General features: G+C 37.0%; 1 protein-coding gene across 1 annotated transcript; it reads right to left on the reverse strand.

Moving 5' to 3' along the window:
* Positions 1-21,567: 21,567 nt before the first annotated feature.
* On the reverse strand, positions 21,568-22,002 carry LOC128577399 (60S acidic ribosomal protein P2-like). The gene has a single exon (XM_053579627.1). It carries the CDS (start codon positions 21,948-21,950, stop codon positions 21,603-21,605), a length of 348 nt encoding a protein of 115 aa, XP_053435602.1. The 5' UTR covers positions 21,951-22,002; the 3' UTR covers positions 21,568-21,602.
* Positions 22,003-24,432: the final 2,430 nt, after the last annotated feature.

Below are 24,432 nucleotides of genomic sequence, written 5' to 3' on the forward strand. Positions count from 1 at the left end.
AAAGTGGATGTAACATTTTACATTCCCACCAGCTACATATGAAGGTAACAAAATACATCTTTTTTTTTTTTAATTTTTACTATTGCCATCCTGGTGTGTGTACAGTGGTATTGTATGGCTTTGATTTGCATTTCCCTAATGACTAATGTTGAGCATCTTTGCATGTGCTTAGTGCCCATTTGTATATCTTTGGAGAAATGTTTAATCAGATATTATGCCAATTTTTTGTTATGGTAAAAAGCACATAATATAAGGTGGGCATTTTAACTATTTTAAACTGTTCAATTTAGTGGCATTTAGTACATTTACAATGTTGTACCACAATCACCATTATCTAGTTCCAGAAATTTTCATAACCAGCAAAGGAGACATTGTACCCATTCAATAATCATTTTCCACTGTCCCTTTCCCTACATTCACAGACAACCACTAATCTGCTTTCTTTCTGTAGTTTTGTATTTGCTTATCCTGGATATTTCATATAAATGGAATCATACGATATGTGACCTTTTTTATGTCGGGTTTTTTTTTACTTAGCATAGTGTTTTCAAGGTTCATCCCTTATATACCCAGTATCAGTATATCATTTCTTTTAATGACTCAATAATGTTCTGTTGAGTCGAGTACCATATTTTGTTTATAAATTCATCAATTAGAATTTGATTTACTTCTACTTTTTGGCTAAATATGAGTATTGTGAGTACTGTGTGCGAGGTTTTGTTTGAAATTTGTCTTATAACCCTTTCTTTTAGCTATTACCCCTGTTAGAAGTGATGGATTATATGGTAATCCTATTTTTAACTTATTAAGGAATCATCAAACTGATTTCCACATCTTAGGTATTGTCAATAATGAACTTGGGGAATTATTTTCATGAATAACTTTTATCATGTTGAAGATATTTCTTTCTAGTACTAGGCTTTGGAGTGTATTTGTCATGAAAAGGTGATCGATTTTGGAAAATGCTTTTTGAATAAAAAATGAAAGATGATCATGACCTATTTTCTCTTCATGCCATTAATATTGTGTATTAAATTTTTATTTGTTGAATAACCTTCTCATTCATGGAATAAGTACAATTTGATTATGGTGGATAGTCATTTAAATATTCAGCATGAAAATAGTTTGTTGATAATGTTTACATCTGTATTGGTAAAGGATATTAACCTATAGTTTTTTGTTATGACTTGAGCTTGGCTTCAATAGAAGGGTAATGCTGACTTCATACTGTGTATTAGCAAATATTCCCTCCTATTCTATTTTTTGGAAAAGTTGTAGCACCTTTAGGTTATTCTTTATATGTTTGATAGAATTTACTGGGTAAGCCATGTGGTTTTGTGCTTTTATATCATTGAGGGTGATGATTATTAATTTAATTTCTGTACTTGTTATAGGACTCATCAGATTTTCTGTTTTTGTTTTTTTTTTTTTTGAATTAGTTATAGTAGTATGTGGGTGTTTAGAGATTTTCCTATTTTGTCTAGGTGATGTAGTTGCTGGCATACAATTATTCATAGTATTCTGTTGTAATCCTTTTTATTTTTGTAATGTCAGTAGGAATAACCCTGCTTTCATTCCTGCTTTTAGTAAATTGAGTCTTCTTTTTTTTAGTCTATCTAGTTAAATTTTGTCAATTCTGTTGATTATTTCAAAGAACCCTTATTTGATTTCATTGACTGACTTTCTCTTTTATTTTTCTGTACTCTGTCATTTATCTCTAATCTTTATTTTCTTTCCTCTGATAACTTTGGCTTTAATTTGTGTTCTTTTTCCTACTTTCTTAAGTTGCAAACTTAGGTTTTTGTTTTAAATATTACTTCCTTTTTAGTGTAGTCATTTCATTTTATGTAATAAGTTACCCTTTGAACAATACTACATTTGCTGCTTTGCATGAATATATTGTATTTTCATTTTTGTCCATCTCTAAGTATTTTTTAATTCCCCTTATAATATTTTATTTCATCCTTTGCTTGGGTATGTTGTTTCATCTCCACATATTTGTAAAATTTCTACTTTTATTCTATTACAGGCTTCTAGTTTCATTCTATTGTGATCAAAGAAGATACTTTGGATGGTTTCAGTTTTTTAAATATTGTTAAGTCTTGTCTTATGACCTCTGGTCTATTCTGGAGAATGTTTTATATTACTGCAGAAGAAAGTATATTTACATATTACTGGGTGGAGTGTTCTGCATATGCCTTTCAGATCTTCTGAGTTTATAGTGTTTTTCCAGTCCCCCATTTCCTTACTGATTTTCTGTTTATTCCATCTACTAGTGAATATGTTATATTGAGGCCTCCAAAAATAATGTAGAATTGGCTATTTCTCATTTCAAGCCTAATAGTTTTTCCTTCATATGTTCTGAAGCTCTGTTGTTAGTTACCATATATTTATAATTGTTATATCTTCCTTGTGAATTGACCCCATGTCAAAGTATATGTTATAGTCTCTTGAAAACACTTTTGCTTAGAGTACATTTATTGCCTAATATTAGTATAGCAGCCTCAACTCTCTTTTTGTTACTGTTTAATGAAATACTTTTTCTGTTTTTTACTCTCAACTTATTTGTGTCTTTATATCGAAATTAAGTTTCTTGAATCCCAAATATAATACATAGATGGATCATTTTTCATCTATTCTGTAAATGTTTCTTTTCATTAGTAAGTTTGATTCATTTTCATTTAAAATAGTTACTGATAAGGAAGAATTAATTCTGCCAATTTTCTATTTATTTTTCTGTAGCATGTATGTTTGTTCCTTTGTGATTGGTGTTTGTGTGTATGTGTGTGTTAATTTAGGTCTCTAAATTGTCATGCAACATGTAAAATTCATCTGTAGCCTATGGGTTTCACTTTAGTCAGTAACTTGGGATATTGGAGTTCTAGATATGTTTCTGAGAGGTCAACCTTCAAGCTGACTGCTATCCAGCTTTTGCCAAAAGTATTATTGAAACAACTGATTTGAAAGTGAATCTATCATTTCTTCTAGATCATTGTAGTTCTATCTCTATACCAAATTATATCTAGATTATAATATACCTAGGATCTATTAGCTAAGTACCCAGTGGAAAGACTGAAGTTATCCTTTAGTGATTTCATCTTGGCTTTTATGAAGGGTGTATATGAGAAACACCTGTATATAGCTGCTGTATTTTCTGGGGAAAGAAACCACTCTGAGCATACTTCCAATTGTGTTAATATATATCAATAATAGAGGATAATATAAATTAGCAAATATTGGCCCCTTGAAAATTATTCTTTAGATTGTATTTTGATAAGATATAACTAAACACAGACTTTGTTTTTGAGGAACTAAAATGTGATAGAGAGGTAAATTTCATCATAAAACTACTTGGGAAAGGCAAAGGTGATGCTTCCCTTGGTAGCATGGATGAAGATTCAAAATCATTTACAGAAAAATGTAAACCAATTTGAAAATAGATGTGAAATTGTTTTTTACTTTTTTTGTGTGTTAAATGATAGCCTGTTTTCTTTTTTTCTTTTCTTTTTTTTTTTTTTTTTTGTAGAGACAGAGTTTCACTTTATGGCCCTTGGTAGAGTGCCGTGACATCATACAGCTCACAGGAACCTCCAACTCCTGGGCTTAAGTGATTCTCCTGCCTCAGCCTCCCCAGTAGCTGGGACTACAGGCGCCCGTCACAACGCCCAGCTATTTTTTGGTTGCAGTTCAGCCGGGGCCGGGTTTGAACCCGCCACCCTCGGTATATGGGGCTGGTGCCCTACCGACTGAGCCACAGGTGCTGCCCAGCTGGTTTTCTTTATGTAGCATTGCAATATGAATGTAGCAAGAAGCAGTTCGGTAGCTGCAATTCATACTACTTGAATGACTTTGAAAAAAAAGAAAATACCTCAGTAAAGTGCTGCTGCAGTTTGAAATTCCAGGAGATACCATTTAATTTGCTGTCTTTGTAAATGGTGCCCTAGTAGTTGTGCAGTACATGAGTTGCTCTGCTGTGTGTGGCAACCTTACCTCACTGTCCCTATAAGAGTTACACCTTGAAAAGAATAATTAAAATTGCTAATATCCATCTTTATTAAATATCTATGAATACTTCATCTCGTGTGGGTGTGTATGTGCTCATGCATGCACACATGAACTCATGCCTTCTTCTGACTGGAGCTTAAGTTCAAGTTGGAAATTAGTTTGTGCTGGATAATTGGTTTATTTTTTTGTGACTTTACATTCAATTGTATTACATCCATATGTTTCAACTTGAAAAATCTGGGCTAAGATTATACATTTTTCATACGTGATTTTCATCAGGTTCAGGAAGTTTTCTTCCATTGCTAGTATGCTGAAAGTATTAATATTAATCAAGAAAGAGTGTTGAAGTATGTCAAATGATTTTTCTGCATGTAACAATTTATTAATTTCTTTCAAAATGGTAAGTCAAACTTGTGTTATTAGCATAAATGCTACTTGATCATGATGCATTATCATTTTAATACATTGCTGGCATTTATTTACTACTATTTTATTAAGGATTTTTTCGTCTATGTTCCTGATTTATATTCATCTCTAATTTTCTTTTCTCATAATATTTTTGTTAAGTTTTGGTAATGGTGTTATACTAATCCCATAAATTAAAATGGGAAGTGTTCTTTCCTCTTCGAATTTTTGATAGAATTTGTACAATATTGATGTTACTTATTCCTTAAAAGTTTGATACAATTCACCAGAAGAATCATCTCGTCCTAGAAAGCTCACTGTGGGAATTATTTTGATTTTATATTCTTTTTTTTTTTTTTTTTTTTTTTGTAGAGACAGAGTCTCACTTTATGTCCCTCGGTAGAGTGCCGTGGCATCACACAGCTCACAGCAACCTCCAACTCCTGGGCTTAAGCGATTCTCTTGCCTCAGCCTCCCGAGTAGCTGGGACTACAGGCGCCCACCACAACGCCCAGCTATTTCTTGGTTGCAGTTCAGCCGGGGCCGGGTTTGAACCCGCCACCCTCGGTATATGGGGCCGGCGCCTTACTGACTGACCACAGGTGCTGCCATTGATTTTATATTCTTTACCATTAATAGATGAAAGGCTATTTACATTTTCTGTTTTCCTTGGATGTATTTTGTCATTGTTGTTTTCCTAGAACTTATGATTTCTTCATGTATTCTGGCATAGAGTTGCTCATAACATATACATTTTATATTTTTAATGTCTACAGAAACTATGGTGCTGCTCCGTCATTTATTCTTGGTGTGGTTATTTGTGCTGTTATTCTTTTTTTCTTTATCAGTCTTACTAGTGACTTATTAATTATATTTATATTTATGAATGAATTTAAACAGTGTAATTAGACCACCTACATAATGCAAGAAAATATTTGTAAATTAATACAATCTGAAAAATGACTAATATTCAGATTCTACAAGGAACTCAACTCAATAAAGAAATAAAACTAAAAACCTATTAAAATGTGGGCAGAAAATATGAATAGACATTTTTCAAAAGAAGCCATACAAATGTCCAATAAGCATATGTAAAATGCTTAACATCACTAATAATCAAAAAAATGAAAATGAAAATCATAATGAGACACCATCTTATACCAGTACAATGGTTGTTATTAAAAAGTCAAAAAATAGATATTGGCAAGGATGTATAGAAAAGGAATGCTTATACACTGTTGGTGGAAATGTAAATTATTACAATGTATATGAAAAACTGTGTGGAGATTTCTCAAAGAACTAATAATAGAACTACCATTCAATCAAGTAATCTTACTACTGGGTATCTACACAAAAGATAAGAAATCATCGTATCAAAAATTTATGAATGTTGATTTTGTAACCTGACATGCTGCTGTATTCCTTAATTATTTCTAAGAGTTTTGTAGTAGAATCCATGGTGTTTTACAGATATACAATCATATCATCTGCGAAGAGTGAAAGTTTGATCTCTTCTGACTCTATATGGATTCCCTTGATTGCCTTTTCTTCCCTAATTGCAATGGCTAAAACTTCCACTACAATGTAAAGAGCAGTGCAGACAATGGGCAACCTTGTCTGGTTCCTGATCTGAGTGGAAATGATTTCAATTGAACTCCATGCAATACAGTATCGTCTGTGAGTTTGCTGTAAATGGCCTCTATCAGTTTAAGAAATGTCCCTTCTATACCAATTTTCTTAAGTGTTCTGATCATGAAGTGATGCTGGATATTATCAAAAGCTTTTTCTGCATCAATTGAGAGAATCATATGGTCTTTGTTTTTTAATTTGTTAATGTGCTGAATTATATTTATAGATTTACGTATATTGAACCAGCCTTGACACCCTGGGATAAAACCGAGTTGATCATGATGTATAATTTGATGTGTTGCTGGATTCTGTTTGTTAGAACAGAATATTCTTGTTGAATATTTTTGCATCTATATTCATTAGTGATATTGGTCTATAATTCTCTTTTCTTGTTGGGTCTTTTACTGTTTGGGGGATCAGGGTGATGTTTGCTTCATAGAACGTGTTGGGTAGTCTTTCTTCTTTTTCTCCCTTTTGGAACAGGTTGAGTAATATAGGTACTTGTTCCTCTTTAAAGGTATGGTAGAATTCTGACGTGAAGCCATCTGTCCTGGGCTTTTCTTTTTAGGGAGGTTTTGTATGGTTGATGCGATTTCAGAACTTGATATAGGCCTGTTCAACATTTCCACTTGATTCTGGCTAATTTTTGGAAGGTAACATGGTCAATTTCCTTCAGATTTTCATATTTCTGAGAATAAAGTTTCTTGTAATACGCATTAAGAATTTTTTGAATTTCGGAGGACTCTGTTGTTATTTCGTCTTTGTCATTTCTGATTGATGAAATTAGAGATTTTATTCTTTTTTTCCTGGTTAGGTTGGCCAAAGGTTTATCTATTTTATTGAACTTTTCAAAAAACCAACTTTTTGATTTATTGATCTGTTGTATAATTTCTTTTGTTTTCAATTTCATTTAATTCTACTCTAATTTTGGTTATTTATTTTCTTCTACTGGGTTTGGAGTTGGAATGTTCTTCCTTCACCAGTTGCTTGAGATGTCCCATTAAGCTGTTAACTTCCTTTCTTTCCGTTCTCTTGAGGAAGGCTTGCAGTGCTATAAATTTCCCTCTTAGGACTGCTTTTACAGTAGCCCAGGGGTTTTGATAATTCGTGTCTTCATTGTTGTTTTGTTCCAAAAATTTGGCAACTTCCTTCTTAATCTCATCTATGACCCAGCTATCATTCAGTATAAGGTTATTTAACTTCCATGTTTTCGTATGAGTATGCAGATTCCTATTGTAACTGAGTTCAATTTTTATTCCATGGTGGTCCGAGAAGATGCAAGGAATAAATTCTATTACTTTAAATTTACTGAGGTTAGACTTGTGACCTAAGATGTGATCAATTTTGGAGTATGTTCCATAGGGTGATGAGAAGTATGTATATTCAGTTTTGTTGGGATGAAATGTTCTGTAGATGTCTGCTAAATCTAAATATTGGATGGTTAGGTTTAAATCTAAGATTTCTTTGCTCAGCTTCTTGCTGGAGGATCAATCCAACACTGCCAAAGGAGTGTTGAAATCTCCGACGATTATGGAGCTGGAGGAAATCAAGTTACTCATGTCTGTTAGAGTTTCTCTATAAATTGAGGTGCATTCTGGTTGGGTGCATAGATATTAATAATTGAGATCTCATCATAGTGAGTATTACCCTTAACAAATATGAAGTGACCATTCTTGTCCTTCCTTACTTTTGTTGGTTTAAAGCCTACTATATCTGCAAATAAAATTGCAACACCTGCTTTTTTCTGATTACCATTTGCCTGACATATGGATGACCATCCTTTCACCCTGAGTCTGTATTTGTCTTTTAAGTTAAGATGTGACTCTTGTTTGCGAGAAATATCTGGCTTGAGTTTTTGTATCCAGTCAGCTAACCTATGCCTCTTTAGAGGACAGTTTAAGCCATTCACATTAATGGAGAGTATTGATAAGTCTGGTGGAATTTTGGGTATTGAGTTTTTCGCAAGTCCAGTGGACATTTTTAATCCTTTCGCCAGTGTGGAAGTTGGAGTTTGATCCAAAGTTTCTGAGTGAGTTTACTTTTGTGGCATATGATTGGGTTCATCATTGTGGAGGATAGGTCTGAGAATATCCTGAAGAGCTGGTTTAGTTATGGCAAATTTTTTCAACATATGAATGTTATTGAAGTATTTAATTTCTCCATCATAAATGAAACTCAGTTTAGCTGGATACAAGATCCTGGGTTGAAAGTTTATTTTGCTTTAGGAGATTAAAAGTTGATGACCAGCAACACTTCTTGCTTGAAAAGTTTCAGCCGAGAGATCTGCAGTTATTCTAATATTCTTTCCTTTGTACATAATAGTTTTCTTTCGCCGGTCTGCTTTGAGAATCTTCTCTTTCACGTTAACTTTAGTGAAGCTAATTATGATATGCCTGGGGGATGACTTATTCGGGTTGAATTGTGCTGGGGTTCTGAAGCTGTCTGCTGTCTGAATTTCAGATTCTCTAGGCATGTCTGGAAAATTTTCTTTCATAATTTCATTCAGAAGGGCCTCTGTGCCAGTCGAGGCCACTTCATCATTCTCCGAAATCCCAATTATTCGTATATTGCTTTTCTTCAAATTATCTGATAGTTCTCTGAGTGAGTGATCCGTTTTTGCTCTCCATTTCTCTTCCTCTTTGAGAGATTGGTAGCGTTCGACGACTTTATCTTCAATGTCAGAAATCCTTTCTTCTGCTTGCTCCATTCTGTTGCTGAGGGATTCTACTGTATTTTTCATATCTTTGAGGGCTGTAAATTCTTGCTTCAGTGTGTCTAAGTCTGTGGTGATTTTGTCTTTAAATTCGTTAAATTCTTGAGACAACTTTTGAATTTCTCCTCAAATTCCTAATTCCATTTTATTAATCTTGTCTGCAATCCAAATTCTGAATTTGATTTCTGACATCTCAGCCAGTTGTTTATGAATGGAACCTTCAATCACATCTGCCGTATCTTTTCTTGGGGGGGGGTTGATCTATTCTGGTTTTTCATGTTACCAGAGTTTTTCCGCTGATTCCACCCCATGGTTATTTTACTCCCTTTGATTTTTCCCCTGGGGCTTTGTTGAAGGCCTGTACAGTGTTGTGGCCTGAGAGACTGGGGCCCTGTCTTGTGTGGTGCGACTAAGTGGTTCTGTCTTGTTTTCAGCTGGTTTCTGTTCGATCCTATTGTAACGTTTACTCTGGCTTGAAGTCTCAGCTGTGTGGAAAAACCAGCAATTACGTCACCCCGCCCGCCCACCTCTGGCACCAGTTGGAAAAGGAAAATCAAACCTTCCTACAACCGCATACCCAGGGTACCACCTGAAAAGTCCTCAGTCTATTAGTTCAGTTCAAAAGGTCCAAATCAATTGTCTCAATCGGCACCTGTCTCGGGTGGGAGAGTTGAAGAGGTCTCTGGGAACTGGATCACAGGGGTCTGGTGACTCCTCTGATATGGCTTACTCCAGTGCTGCGTGGAGTCAGGAGGAGCCACCTAGCAAATAGATCAGTCTGGGAAGGTTGATGTCTCCTTCCCCACTTTGCCCCTCCTTCGGACCCAGTCACCGTTATCACTGCATATGGCTAACCCAGTTGCCTGTAGTGAACAGATATCCAGGGGTTTGCACCTGCCTGAATTGTAGGGAAGTCTGCCAGGCCCCTGCAGTCTGCCGCTATCTAGCAGGAGGAGATGGGGCCTGACATCTTTGAGTGCTTGATGCAGGTGGTGGGAGGGAGGTGTTCACTCAGACTTAGCCCCGTCCCTGATTGATGTTAGTAACAGAACAGAACAGAACAGAGAACTTTGCAGGGTTCTGTCTCTGTTTCTGCTAAAATGGCCTATAGAAGACGGGCTGTTCTGAGTTCAAACGTCTTTGCTGCTGGAGGTTTGTGTCCGATTACCTCTCTGTGTCGGCCCTGCCCTGGAAGCTTCCTGGGTTTGTGAGCAGCGTCAGGCAAATTCTTTGCTCACTGGTTGCCTCCTCTGGTTGCCCAGGGAGACAGGGGGTGTGGCTTCAGAATATCCAGAAGTGAGCCATTTTACTGTTAAAGAAAACACGGCTGTTGATATGCCTCCAGGAACAGCCGCTCTGGTGTGGGCACCCAGCCGACCCTTTTCTCCTCTGTCTCACGCCCCAGAGTCAGCACTGAGCGGCTGCTGTTTCTGCTCTGTCCACACCCCTCGAGAGATCTCCCAAGAATCCGGACTCCTGGGGGGCAGGCCCCGAGACCCCCAAGTGAGAGTGAGGGGAAGCTAGAGTTTCATTCAGTTTTATGCCTGGCCATATTGTTGCCCGGGGAGGGCTGCTGCACCGCACCGCAGGGAAGTGCCGCCTAGGCGTGACTCCCCCTCAGCCCCGTGCCCTCTCCACCCTCGCGTGCCTCAGAGTCAGGACTGACCAGTTGCAGCTCGGGGACTGTCCACTCCCCTTGAGAAATCACCCAAGAATCCGTACTCCTGGGGGACAGGCCTCCAGACCTCAGTGAGCGGGAGGGGAGTGTTGGGGATTCAGGGTTGTCAGCAAAGGATTTTTAAAGTTTTATACAGTTTTATGCCTGGCAGGAGAACGCCATGGCACCCTAGTAGGGGAGGTAGGTCCAGTTTTTAGAAGGTCTTTCCCATGGAGTGTAGCGGGAGGGCCTTTAATTTCTTCCCGTTTGTTTAATTGTGGGGCTCTTTAGCCATTCTCATGGGGGAGGGGGACTCCTGTCCGCTTGGTGTTGGATTTTGTACCTTTTGTTTGCATCCTTGAAATCACAGCTTGCCTAAGCGGTGTTGATGTGCGTTCTTCAACCTTCTCTCTTGGTGTGGCTCAAATCCACTGGGATACTTACTAAATTCCTGTCCCTTAACTCTCCTTCTGGATGGGAGCCTCTGTTGAAAGCTGGCTTCAGTCCACCATGTGGTCTCTCCCCCAATCACTTTTTTCTTTCTTCTTTTTCAGCCATATTTGACTTTTCTCTCCTCCAAGGTTCTACCTTCCCTCCTGGCCTTTATGCTCACTACTTTTTTTTTCTCTCTCTGCCTGAAATAGTCATTTTATAGATATGAAAACTAAAGTTCAGAGAAAAGTAGTGACCATCCGTGGACATTTTTTCTGTTTGCTCATAAGGAAGCACCGAAATATGCAATTTTAATGCAATCCCTATTAAAGCTCCATTGTCATGCTTTAAAGATCTTTAAAAAAAATTATACTTCATTTTATATGGAATCAGAAAAAACCTCGAATAGCCAAGACATTACTCAGAAATAAAAACAAAGCAGGAGGAATCACACTACTGGACCTCAGACTATACTATAAATCGATAGTGATCAAAGCAGCATGGTACTGGAACAAAAACAGAGAGGTAGATGTATGCAACAGAATAGAGAACCAAGAGATGAGTGCAGCTACTTACCGTTATTTGATCTTTGATAAGCCAATGAAAAACATTCAGTGGGGAAAAGATTCCCTATTTAACAAATGGTGCTTGGTGAACTGGCTGGCAACCTGCAGAAGACTGAAACTGGACCCACACCTTTCACCATTAGCTAAGATTGACTCTCACTGGATTAAATATTTAAACTTAAGACATGAAACTATAAAAATACTAGAAGAGAGTGCAGGGAAAACTCTTGAACAAATCGGTCTGGGCGAGTATTTTATGAGGAGGACCCTCCAGGCAATTGAAGCAGCTTCAAAAATACACTACTAGGACCTGATCAAATTAAAAAGCTTCTGCACAGCCAAGAACACAGTAAGTAAAGCAAGCAAATAGCCCTCAGAATGGGAGAAGATATATGCAGGGTATGTCTCTGACAAAGGTTTAATAACCAGAATCCACAGAGAACTCAAACGTATAATCAAGAAAAGAACAAGTGATCCCATCGCAGGCTGGGCAAGGGACTTGAAGAGAAACTTCTCTGAAGATGACAGGCACATGGCCTACTGATATATGAAAAAATGCTCATCATCCTTAATCATCAGAGAAATGCGAATCAAAACTACTTTGAGATATCATCTAACTCCAGTAAGGTTAGCCCATATCACAAAATCCAAAGACCAGAGATGTTGGCGTGGATGTGGAGAAAAGGGAACACTTCTACACTGCTTGTGGGAACGCAAATTAATACATTCCTTTTTTTTATTTTTATTAAATCATAGTTGTATACACTAATGCAATCATGGGGCACCATACACTGGTTTTATAGACCATTTGACACATTTTCATCACACTGGTTAACATAGCCTTCCTGGCATTTTCTTAGTTATTGTGTTAAGACATTTACATTCTACATTTACTAAGTTTCACATATACCCTTGTAAGATGCACCATGGGTGTAATCCCACCAATCACCTTGGAAAGATGTTTGGAGAACACTTAGAGATCTAAAAATAGATCTGCCATTCAATCCTATAATTCTTCTACTAGGTATATACTCACAAGACCAAAAATAACATTATAACAAAGGTATTTGTACCAGAATGTTTATTGTAGCCCAATTCATAATTGCTAAGTCATGGAAAAAGCCCAAGTGTCCATCGATCCACAAATGGATTAATGAATTGTGGTGTATGTACATCATGGAATATTATGCAGCCTTAAAGAAAGATGGAGACTTTACCTCTTTCATGTTTACATGGATGGAGCTGGAACATATTTTTCTTATTAAAGTATCTCAAAATGGAGGAAAAAGTATCCAATGTACTTAGCCCTACTATGAAACTAATTTATGGCTTTCATATGAAAGCTATAACCCAGTTATAACCTAAGAATATGGGGAAGAGGGAGAGGGAAGGGAGGGAGGAGAGGGAGTGGAGGGAGGGGGGAGGATGGGCAGAGAGGGTGATTGGTGGGATTACACCTATGGTGCATCTTACAAGGGTACATGTGAAACTAAGAAAATGCCAGGAACCTTATGTTCACCAGTTTGATGAAAGTTTGTCAAATGGTCTATAAAAGCAGTGTATGGTGCCCCATGTTCGCATTAATGTACACAGCTATGATTTAATAATAAAAAAAGAAAAGAAAAATTTACCTACATCGCCCACTATCTTAGGAATGGATTAATAAGCTGTGGTATATGTATACCATGGAATGCTATTCACTCATTAAAAAGATGGAGACTTTTGTATTAAACTGGATGGAAGTGGAACACATTATTCTTAGTAAAGCATCACAAGAATGAGAAGCAGGCTCAGTGCCCATAGCACAGTGGTTACAGTGGCAGCCACATACACCAAGGCTGTTGGTTTTGAACCCAGCCCAGGACAGCTAAGCAACAATGACAACTACAACAGAAGTTGTGGCAGGTGCCTTTAGTCCCAGCTACTTGGGAGGCTGAGGCAAAAGAATAGCTTAAACCCAAGAGTTTGAGGTTGCTGTGAGTTGTGACACCACGGCACTCTAGAAGGGGACAGAGTGAGAGTCTATCTCAAAAAAAAAAAAAAATGGAGAAGCAAAAATCCTATGTACTCAATTCTGATATGAGGGCAATTGATGACCTAGTACTTGCTTCGGGGTAGTGGAAGGGGGGGTACAGGGAGAAGGAAGAAGGGACGGGGTGTGGGTCATGGGGTGTGACACACCTCTTGGAGATGGGACATAATTATAAGAGGAACTTTACCTAACAAAAGCAGTCAGTGTAACCCGGTGCTTTGTACCCTCAATCGATCCCCAACAATAAAAAAAAAAAAAAATACCTATTCTCATGAATTTATCACAGCACTATTTCCAGAAGCAAAGATATGAAATCAACCCCCTAACTGTCTATTAACCAATTATTGGTTTAAAAAATCATACACATACAAACACATACACACAAATGTAGACACCATGGAATACTATACAGCCATAAAAAGAATGAAATCATTTCATTGCCAGAACATGGATACTACTGGAAGTCATTAACTTCATTTTTGCAGTTTTTGGCTAGGGCTGGGCTTGAACCCACCACCTCTGGCATATGGGGCCGGCACCCTACTCCTTTGAACCACTGGCACTGCCCTGGAAGTCATTACCTTAAGTGAGATAACTCAGAAACAAAAAATAAATGACTACATGTTCTCACTTATAAATGGCAGCTAGATGATGTGTATATATGGATAAAGACAATAGAATAACAGACATTGGAGACTTGAAAGGGCATGGGGGAGGTTTGGGAATGAGAAATTACCTAATGGGTACTATTTGTGTCATCTCATATTTATTAATCTATTCCTTACTTTCTACCTTCTTTTGTCCTAATTAAAGGTAATTTGTATTTGATTTTATCACTTTACTTTTAATGTCATCTCTAAAGTATTAATATAGTATGCATTCTTAAGTAAATATAGTCTAATATCACATAATAATTAATACACAATTCTATAGCTCTCTCTCTGTATATATAGATACACACACACATATACACATGTAATAAACCCCACAACTCATTTCTATACATATATTCAACATCTGTAATCTTTGATTTTTTGTTTATCTTTAAAGTATTTACCCACATTCTATCCTTCCTGGGATTCCTCTTTTTTCCTTATAATGTAGGCTTCTATCTAGTATTATTAACCTTTTCCCTGAGGAACCTTTTTTTTTTTTTTTTTAGCATTTCCTGGGGCATAGGCCTATTACTGACACATTTCATGGCTTGTGTATGTCTGGAAATGTCTGCATTTAATTTATTTTTGGAATATATTTTTTATATACATAGAATTCTAAATTGGTGATTTTTCAACACTGTATGTATGTAATTTCATTATTTTCTAGCCCACCCACTTATTTCTTGATGTCCCCATCTATGTAGTATTTACTTTTTATCTGAAAGTTTTTAGCCTTATCTTTTTCTTTGGTTTGCAGCAGTATGATTGTATACATTTAGCTATACTTTTCTTATATATATTTTAGTTAGGGGTTGTTGAGATCCTTGGTTCTGTAGGTTTCACTATTTAAGAGATTGGTTATCATAAACATGCTCCCATCCCAATATTGTATGATATGTTTCCCATAAGCATGTAAGAGTCTATGTTCATTCTTCTTGAGCCTTAATTGTCTATGTGAATTATTGATCAATAGAATACTGCATAAGTAATGCTAATATCAGTTCCTGGAATCACCAGGAATCACTAAAACCTGTGTACTTCCTCTTTTACTCTCTTGCAAACCAGCTGCCGTTTTGCAATAGAATGTGTGCTATCCTTTTATCAGGGAGAACATGTGAGAAGCCTTGTAGAAATAAGGTGCAGCTCAGGATAACTATGGTGATCCAGTTGAGCTCCTGGTTCAATGAAATCAGATATGTAGCTCCATGCACTTTCTGGTGAAATGTTGTTACACAGTTTTCATACAGCTACCTGATCCATCCAGACATCTATGATAGTGGGAGACCCTCTCAGCTCAGGTTACAGTGCTGGTAAGGTGAGCGAGGAACCCTAGGGCTCTCTCCTCTTGTCCTTATAACACATAAATGCCTCCTCCATATTCCCTTCAATTTTTGCTGAATTAATTGCCCCCATCACCTTCTTCATCACTCTGAATGTCACCCATCACTCCTCTGGTATTCTATGATGTTCTTTACAAAAAGAGCCATACATAGATAGGCATCTGTCTGCAACTTTCCATCCACTTTTTGAGAGTGGTGTACATGGGATGCTCTAGTCCACTGTCTTGCCAGCGGTTCTAATTTTTTATTCATCTATTGGCTAGTGGCAAGGGATTGGTCTTCTATTCCTTCATGCTGAAGTGGACCAGGAACTACCATCGAGTTATTTGTTATGAAGTCAAAATTGCTCATAGAAAAAAAAACAGAAAAGATAAGAAAATAGTGACTAATTCTCACAAATTGGATTTACTTTTGATCAAAGTACATTACTTAAACATTAATTTTTAATTCAACTTGTTAATATGTTGTTTAAGACATTGCATCCTCATTTATAAGTGACATAATAGGTTTGTAATTTCCACTTTATAATAATATATTTTATCCAATTTTAATATCAGGTATACCAAGATCAAGTAGAATGATTTTGAGGTATTTCTTCTTTTTCTATTGTCTATAACATTTGGAATAATCTGTTTTTCAAAACTATCTTTTACTTTTATTTATAAATATTAGTTATTTTTTTGAGTCTTAAAAAAATATAAGAAGTTAACTGATGACTCCACACTGAATCTCAGAGTCAAAGCACTCAATAATAGACATACTCTTATTTGACAATGTGAATGTTACTTTCTTTGCATCATCATTATTATTATTATTGCTTACTATTTCGATGTAGCAATTGTCTGATTCCTTTTCTGATTGTATTTATGTTCATTTGTTCTTTATGAGGTTTTTGTTTCTAGTCCTTATCTTAAACATTGTTATTGTTATCAAATTTTAAGCCTTTTTAAATTTGTGAAGGCAAAAAATGGAAACTATATATATATATATATATATATATATATTTTTTTTTTTTTTAAGACAGAAAAAAGTTGCTCATAGATATACTCCCCCATTATTGGCCTGGAATTTTTATTGTTGTTGTTTGTTTGTTTTTGAGACAGAGCCTCAAGCTGTCACCCTGGGTAGATGCCGTGGCATCACAGCTCACAGCAACCTCCAACTTCTGGGCTGATGTGATTCTCCTGCCTCCGCCTCCCAAGTATCTGGGACCACAGATGCTCGCCACAACGCCCGGCTATTTTTTAGTTACAGCCGTCATTGTTGTTTGGTGGTCCGGGCTGGATTTGAACCCACCAGCTCAGGTGTATGTGGCTGGTGCCCTAGCCGCTTGAGCCACAGGCACTGAGCCGGCCTGGCATTATTTTTTTAAGTTAACTGTCAACACTTTAAATATCACATAAAGATATAAGGCAAGAGTAATAAAAAAGATTACACTGCTTACCAAACCATCCCAGTTGGGAGGTAGGATATCAGACAGAGGAGAGGGGAGAAGAATTTCACCTCTGGTATGGATCACAGAGAGAGATAACAGAGATGATTGGGGAACCTACAGAAAAAAACTTATGAAGCTAAGGAAAAAGAAAAAAAAGAGAAGAATTAGTGAGGATCAAACCCAGAGAGTCTTGGAGCCCAGTGAAAAGGTAGTGGAAGTATAAGGGGGATTCCCCTCCAACTGTATGTGCTCTCAGTGAACAGCATGCCACCAAGGTTATTGAAGGCTTTTCCACCCTCCATAAGCCCAGGCAGAGCAGCAAAGAAGGAATAATGGGATGAATTAGTGTGTCCCTGAAGTTTGGGCAATTTGTGAAGGGCTACCCATGGGAGAGTAGCACAAGAGGCCAGAACGCCTACCAATTGCAACCAAAAAAGCAGTTTCAGCTCGGATGATAAGGCACTACAGCTCCTCCTCCACCCATTATAGCCACAAGAGTAGTTTGATCTAAGAAGTATATGAACCAGCTGCTGCTTCTCCAGTGGGTGTGCACTCCAGGCTGAGGCCTCCACAGACAGAATGTCTTACACTTTTTACTTTGAGGACATGTGGTAGAACAGGGATGCACAATTTGGGAACTCCATGCCCACTAGCATTTCATGGCTAACACACCAGTGGCTTAGATAACAAGCTGGTCCTACCCTGTTTCCCCGAAAATAAGACAGTGTCTTATTTTAAGGTGTGCTCCCAAAGAGCGCTAGGTCTTATTTTTAGGGGACATCTTATCTTTCCTGTAAGTAGGTCTTATTTTCGGGGAAACAGGGTAGTATCTGTCAGACTCAAAAGAGGTGTAGGGGATGTAGAAGCTGGACTCAGGGCCAAGGAGGCTCAGGTGGACATATCTGATGGAAGAGTGTGGTGGGGAGCTGAGCATGGGAATTTGAGAGTGCACCCATCACCGCAGCAGGAGAACTGCTGTACTGAACAAAGGTATTGCTTTTGGAGAGAAATAGCTCAACCCTGGTTCCAGGGCATCTGAATGTTTCACACTCTGGCATGCTAGATGACTGGGTGCTGCAGCCCTACCCTACTCATTACAATGCAGAGAGCAGAATGAGCTGAGAAGTTCCTGAGTTCTATAACAGGAATATGCTCCATGCTGAGGTTCCCACGGTAATGGAGCCCACACCTCTTTCTTTGAGGACTTGTGGCTGAACAGAGGGTACACATTCTGCAAACTCCCTACCCACCCATATGTTGTGGTAATACATTCCAGTGGGTCAGACACACAGCCTAGGGGGAGGTTTGAGAGCTGGACTCAGGAAGCCCATGTGGACTGGACTTATGGGAGGGTGCTGTGGGGAATATTTAATAAGGTAGAGAAGTGGATTGTTATTCTGCATATATTAAACATACACACAGGCATTTATTTTTCTTTTTTTTTCACACAGTTATTTCTAAGTAAAACCTCCAGATATGATTTAGCTTTAGCTTTGACCTATCAGCTTTGCTTGAGTGAGATTTATAAATCAGAGCACCCAGCTTCTCCCAGTGGCAAATACCATCATTTGTTTTTTCTCCTCTGGCAGTATTCCTCTCCCCAGCTTCGTAGGTATCAGGAGCCAGGAATAGTAGCATTCTTTTATTGTTGTCACTGTTATTTGTGTTGTACGTGTGGACTTAACAGGTAAAACATGCGTCTGGATCTAATAGTTATGGCATCAGTAGCTTCATAATCCTTTTATTGTTCTTAGAACAGTTCATGAGTGATATTATTAATCTTTCATTCAACATTGGAAGAATTCTCCAGTAAAGTCATTTGTGTCTCTGTTTTTTATGGAATGTTTTAAAATTACTAATTCTTTTTTGTTTGTTTATGTCTGTTCAGATTTTTTATCTTTTCTATCATAAGTTTTGGTAATTTATGTCTTTATAGGACTTTCTTCATTTCCTCTATCTAATTTGTTGAAATCAACTGGCAATAGTATCCCCTTATTGCCCATTTTATTTCTGTAAGGTCAATCATGCTATCTTTGCCTTCATTCCTGATTTTATGAATTTGAATCTTCTTTCCTTCTCTCTCTTCCCCGTTCCATCTAGGTAAAATTTTATAAATATTCTTGATTGTATCAAAGAACCAAATTGTTTTCCTTTTTTAATTTTCTATATTTTTCTGTACTCTTAGTTTATTTCCATTTTAGTCTTTATTAGTTACTTTCTTCTGGATACATTGAATTTATTATGTCATTCTTTTTCTAGTTTCTTAAGGTAGAAAAGTAGGTTATTTTTAAATCTTTTTAATATGCACAATTATATTTATAATTTTACCTCTAACTTCTGCATCAGTTGCATTTTTATATAATTTTTCATACTTTTGTATTTGCGGTTTCCGTTACCTCAAAGATTTTTTTTTCTAATTTTACTCATGAATTAGCCTTTGTCCCATTGGTATTTAGTAGTGTTTTTTGAATTTCTACATATATGTGGATTTCCTAATTATTTTTTATTTTTCTTCATTCCAATTTCATCCACTGTATTTTAAAAACTAATTTGTATTATTTAAATATTTTAAAATTTATTGACATTTATATTTTGGCTGAACACATCATCTATCCTAGAGAAATTTCCCATGGATATTAGAGAAGAATGTATATTCTACTGTTGTTGAGTGAAATGTTATGTAAATATCTGTTAGATCTAATTGGTTTATAATGTTGTTAAAGACCTCTTATTTTCTTCTTGACATTTTGCTTGGTTGTTCTATTCATCATTGAAATTGAGATATTGAAATACTTATTATTGTTTAATTTTTCATTTCTCCCTTCGTGTCTGTCAGTTTTTGGTATATATATATATATATATGTGCTCTGTCATTAGGTGCTGGGTATATTGAATAGTGTCTCTTAAAACATATGTCCACTCAAAAGTTATGAAAGTAAACTTACTTGATAAAAGTAATCTTTGTTGATGTAATTAAAGTTTTCAATATGAGATCAACCTGTATTTATGCATGCGACCCTCCATCCAAGTGTCCTTCTAAGATTAAATGTTGAAGATGATTTAGACACATGGAGAGTAAGAGTCATAGTGACCCCTAGAGGCAGAGATTGGAGTGAAGCAGCCAAGGAAGCCAGGGAAAGCCAATAGCCATCAGAGCTGGAAGAGACAAAGAAAGATTCTTCCTAGATCTCTAGAGGGAATGAAGCCTACACATGCTAGTTAGTGCCAACTTAATTCTCTATGTTGTGATATTTATGGTGTTCATATTGAATGTCTTTGGGTGTTCAATGAAATCTTTTTTAATATAGCTATTGAGAAATTAAACATCTCTCAATCTTGTGTGAGCTCTGGCAGTTGTTCATCTTACTTCCGTTCTCTATCCGTTGTCTTTAACCTAGTATTTGTTTTCCTGACCTTGTTAAGTCTCATCCTATGGAGATACAGCTTAGCATTTACCCAAAGAGGCAAGAGTATCCCAAAGCACATTTTTAGAGTTTTCTTCCTGTGTTGTACTTTCTAACTTATATCGCTTACCTCCAAATTTTTGATATTTCAGCCTCCCTGACTTTGGATATCATTCTCTTCATCTCAGAGAAGACTTTGTATATCTGGAATCTTGTGCGGATTAGTTAATGTCAGTTCGTTTGCTCATCACTGGTGTCAAATATTTTGAAGGTAGGATCAGGAATTTCCATTATTCAGAGTTTCTTATTGTTGAAATTTTAGCAATGCCTCCATACCTTAGAATCTGCCTGCCACCTTTCCTAATCAAAGATTTCTCTTATATAGCTCAGACACCAGCATTTTAGAATACTGAGAAATTCTCTTTGCTCTATAGCTATATTTTTGGCTTTCCAAGCCTATGTTTATCTATCTTCACTCTACTACTATGACTGCAGCCTTTGATGAGTCATTTACACTGGGTAAACCCTGGCATATCTCAGGATCCCATGTTTTGTTTAATGTCCGAAACTTTGGTATATCCATGTCATTTAATCAGTAAAGGTCCTGTTCACCTTTGAAGTCTCTCTTAGTTATCTGATCCTGTTACCAGCCTTTGGTATACTGCTACCTGGTACTTAGGAGAATTCCATGGGAAAGTTGATGTAGATTTGCTCTGTGATTAAGAGTCTGCAGTACTCTATTCTACTATCCCAGCCCACGTTAGGTGGTTAAAAGTTAGTTTACACATTTTCCCAGTTTATCTTTCCCCTACTTTATGGCAAGTTTACCACTCTTTCTGCTTTGCTCAGGGAATAAAGTAGGTTTGTGCCTCTTATCTCCTAAAAGGGACTCTTATGGAATTCAAATCATTTGTTTTACTTTGTATCTTCATTTCCTACATGCATCAAAAATATGATTATTGTGGGAGGTGCCTGTGGCTCAAAGGGGTAGGGCGCTGGCCCCATATGCCTGAGGTGGCGGGTTCAAATGCAGCCCTGGCCAAAAACTGCAAATATATATGTATGATTATTGTAGCTTATTAACTTTTTATCACTTTCAGGGTGGGAAAGTTATTTCTCATGACTTTCTAAATCATTACAAAATGTATAAGTCTCACATAAAGCGTATTTTGTTTTTTAATTTACGTATTTTCCTCCCCCCCACTCACCTCCCATCTAAATTCTGAGAAGAAATGTGCTGCTGTGACTCTTGTATGAGAATAAAATTTTCTTTCTTTCTTTTTTCTTTTTACATAAAAAGGAAGCTTTATTTGCAGGGGAATGGGAATTTAATCAAATAGGCCAAATCCCATGTCACCATCTGATTCTTCAGACTCCTCTTTCTTCTCATCTTTCTTTTCCTCTGCTGCAGCAGGGGCGGAAACAGCAGCAGGAACTGCAGCACCGGGGGCAGCAGAGACAGCCACAGCCCCACCAGCAGGTACACTGGCAAGCTTACCAATACCTTGAGCAATGACATCTTCAATGTTTTTTCCATTTAGCTCACTGATGCCCTTGTTGAGCCGGTCGTCGTCCGCCTCGATGCCTACGCTATCCAGGATCTTCTTGATGTTCTTGGCGCTGGGGGTGGCGTTGCCCCCGAGAGCAGCCAGCAGGTAGGAAGCCACGTAGCGCATCTTCTCGGGCTCAGAGAGGTCTCACGCGGGCGACCTCGGCGGCGTCCGGAAGGGAAAGTGAGAATAAAATTTTCAGTGTGCTATTTTTCACACGTAGACCATCTTACCTGAGCGGTGTTATTTTAGGGAAAGCATAACATATCTTTATCAACTTATTTGATTAAAAATAACTCTCACCCAAAGTAAAACATTTCCGTTCAAATTGGAGTAATAAGCAAAAAGTTATTAGTGCCAAGAATAAATATCCAAAGTTTGGTATTTATCATTGTTTCCCTTTAATTTCTGAATTGAAAAATGATAATTACTCAGACAATTAAAGTAATTAGGAAAATTTGGTGGCACAAAGAAGAATGAAAGTACAATTTAAATGTATAAGGAAAGATTCATATATAGCTGCTGTACCTTATCCTAGAGCAAACTGATGGCCAAGTGCTATTTTAGTGGGCTGATAACTGATAGATCTTATGCCCCCTGAGTTTTTTCTGGGAAGGTCCACTGGCAGCATATTTACCTGAGATGTTAAGTCTAATTTCAAAGGCTTATGAGGATCTTGGGATTAATATTCTACAGATGCCTTGGTTATAAAGGATTCTTTTCAGGGCCCACATTTGTTCAATAACTAATAAATGTTGAATGTGTTTTTTTGTAATACATTATTTTGTATTGTGCTTAAACAAGGACAAGAAAAATAAGAGTAAAATCCTTGAATGGTCTTACCATTTTAGAATGCTTATTCATTTTGTGAACTGCAAGAGGCAATCTGAGGGAGGATTTAGAAAGAATCAGAATATTGACAGTGGCTTTGTGAAAGAAGTGACAGTTTCATTTTTTTCCTTTTTTATTTTTATTAAATCATAACTTATTTAATAATTAATGCATTTGTGGGGTACAATGTGCTTTTTTTATATACAATTTGGAATGCTTATATTCAACTAGTTAACATAGCCTTCACCTCACTTACTTATTGCGTTAGGACATTTATACTCTACACTTAGAAGTGACAGTTTCTGTGAGAAATAGAATATCTTTAGTTAAGACAGCCTAACCTTACTTTAGAGTATATAGTTTAAAATAAATCAAAGGAGCATTAGCCAATAAAGCTACTTTGGTGTTTGTGTACACAAATAACACTAAAGCTATTCTACATTTTTATAGGATAGTGACAGGTGATAGTGGTGTCAGAGACTAATGATACAAATTTCTAATGAGAGACTATTTCAGAAAAAGACAGATGGTATTTTATTACTAATTTGTAAATTTTTTTCTGTTAGGCATAACTTATTTATTTCAGGTATGCTTTCTATTTTTTTTATTATTATTGTTGGGAATTCCTTGAGGGTACAAAGAACCAGGTTACATCGATGGCATTTGTTAGATAAAGACCCTCTTATAATCATGTCCCACCCCCTAAAGTTGTACCACAGACCATGACCTCCACCCCTCCCTCCTTCCCTCTCTCTGCTCTCCCCATCCTCCACCTCCCACTGTGTACTAGGTCATTAATTGTCCTCATATCAGAATTGAGTACATAGGATTCTTTTTCATTGTTGTTGTTGAGATAGAGCCTCAAGCTGTCACCCTGGGTAGAATGCGGTGGCATCACAGCTCACAGCAACCTCCAACTCCTGGGCTCAAGCGATTCTCCTGCCTCTGCCTCCCAAGTAGCTGGAACTATGGAACTACAGGCGCCTGCCACAACGACCTGCTATTTTTTGGTTGCAGCCATCATTACTGTTTGGCGGGCCCAGGCTGGATTTGAACCCGCCAGCTCAGGTGTATGTGGCTGGCGTGTTAGCCGCTTGAGCCCCAGGCACTGAGCCAAGTAAATAGATTCTTGTTTCTTCATTCTTGTAATGCTTTTCTAAGAATAATATGTTCTACTTCCATCCAGGTTAATACAAAAAATGTAAAGTCTTAGTCTTTTTCAGTGGCTGAATACTTTCTGTTAGGTTATTCATTCAGAATTTTGTAGCCAACCAATTACTGATAGTTGTGGGTACCAATACCAAATAATTTCTTAGGTAATACTCCTTTGACTTAACGGATTCAAAAGTATATTCTCTCTAAATTAAAATTGTCCTTTATTACTATCAATTTATAGTATACTCTGAGGTCTGATAGCGTGATTCCTCCTGCTTTCTGAGTAATGTCTTGGGTATTCGAGGTTTTTTCTGATTCAATATAAAACAAAGTATTATTTTTTCAAGATCTTTAAAGTATGACAGTGGAGCTTTAATAAGGATTGCATTAAAATTGTATATTGCTTTGGGTAGTATGGACATTTTAACAATGCTGATTCTTCCCAGCCATGAGCATGGTATGTTTTTCCATTTGTTAACATTTTCAGCTATTTCTTTTCTTAGCGTTTCATAGTTCCCTTTATAGAGATCTTTCACGTTCTTTGTTAGATAAACTCCCAAATATTTCATCATCTTTGGCACTACTGTGAAAGGAATAGAGTCCTTAACAGTTTTTTCAGCTT

The sequence above is a fragment of the Nycticebus coucang genome, chromosome X (assembly GCF_027406575.1).
Source record: "Nycticebus coucang isolate mNycCou1 chromosome X, mNycCou1.pri, whole genome shotgun sequence".
Taxonomy (NCBI): domain Eukaryota; kingdom Metazoa; phylum Chordata; class Mammalia; order Primates; family Lorisidae; genus Nycticebus; species Nycticebus coucang.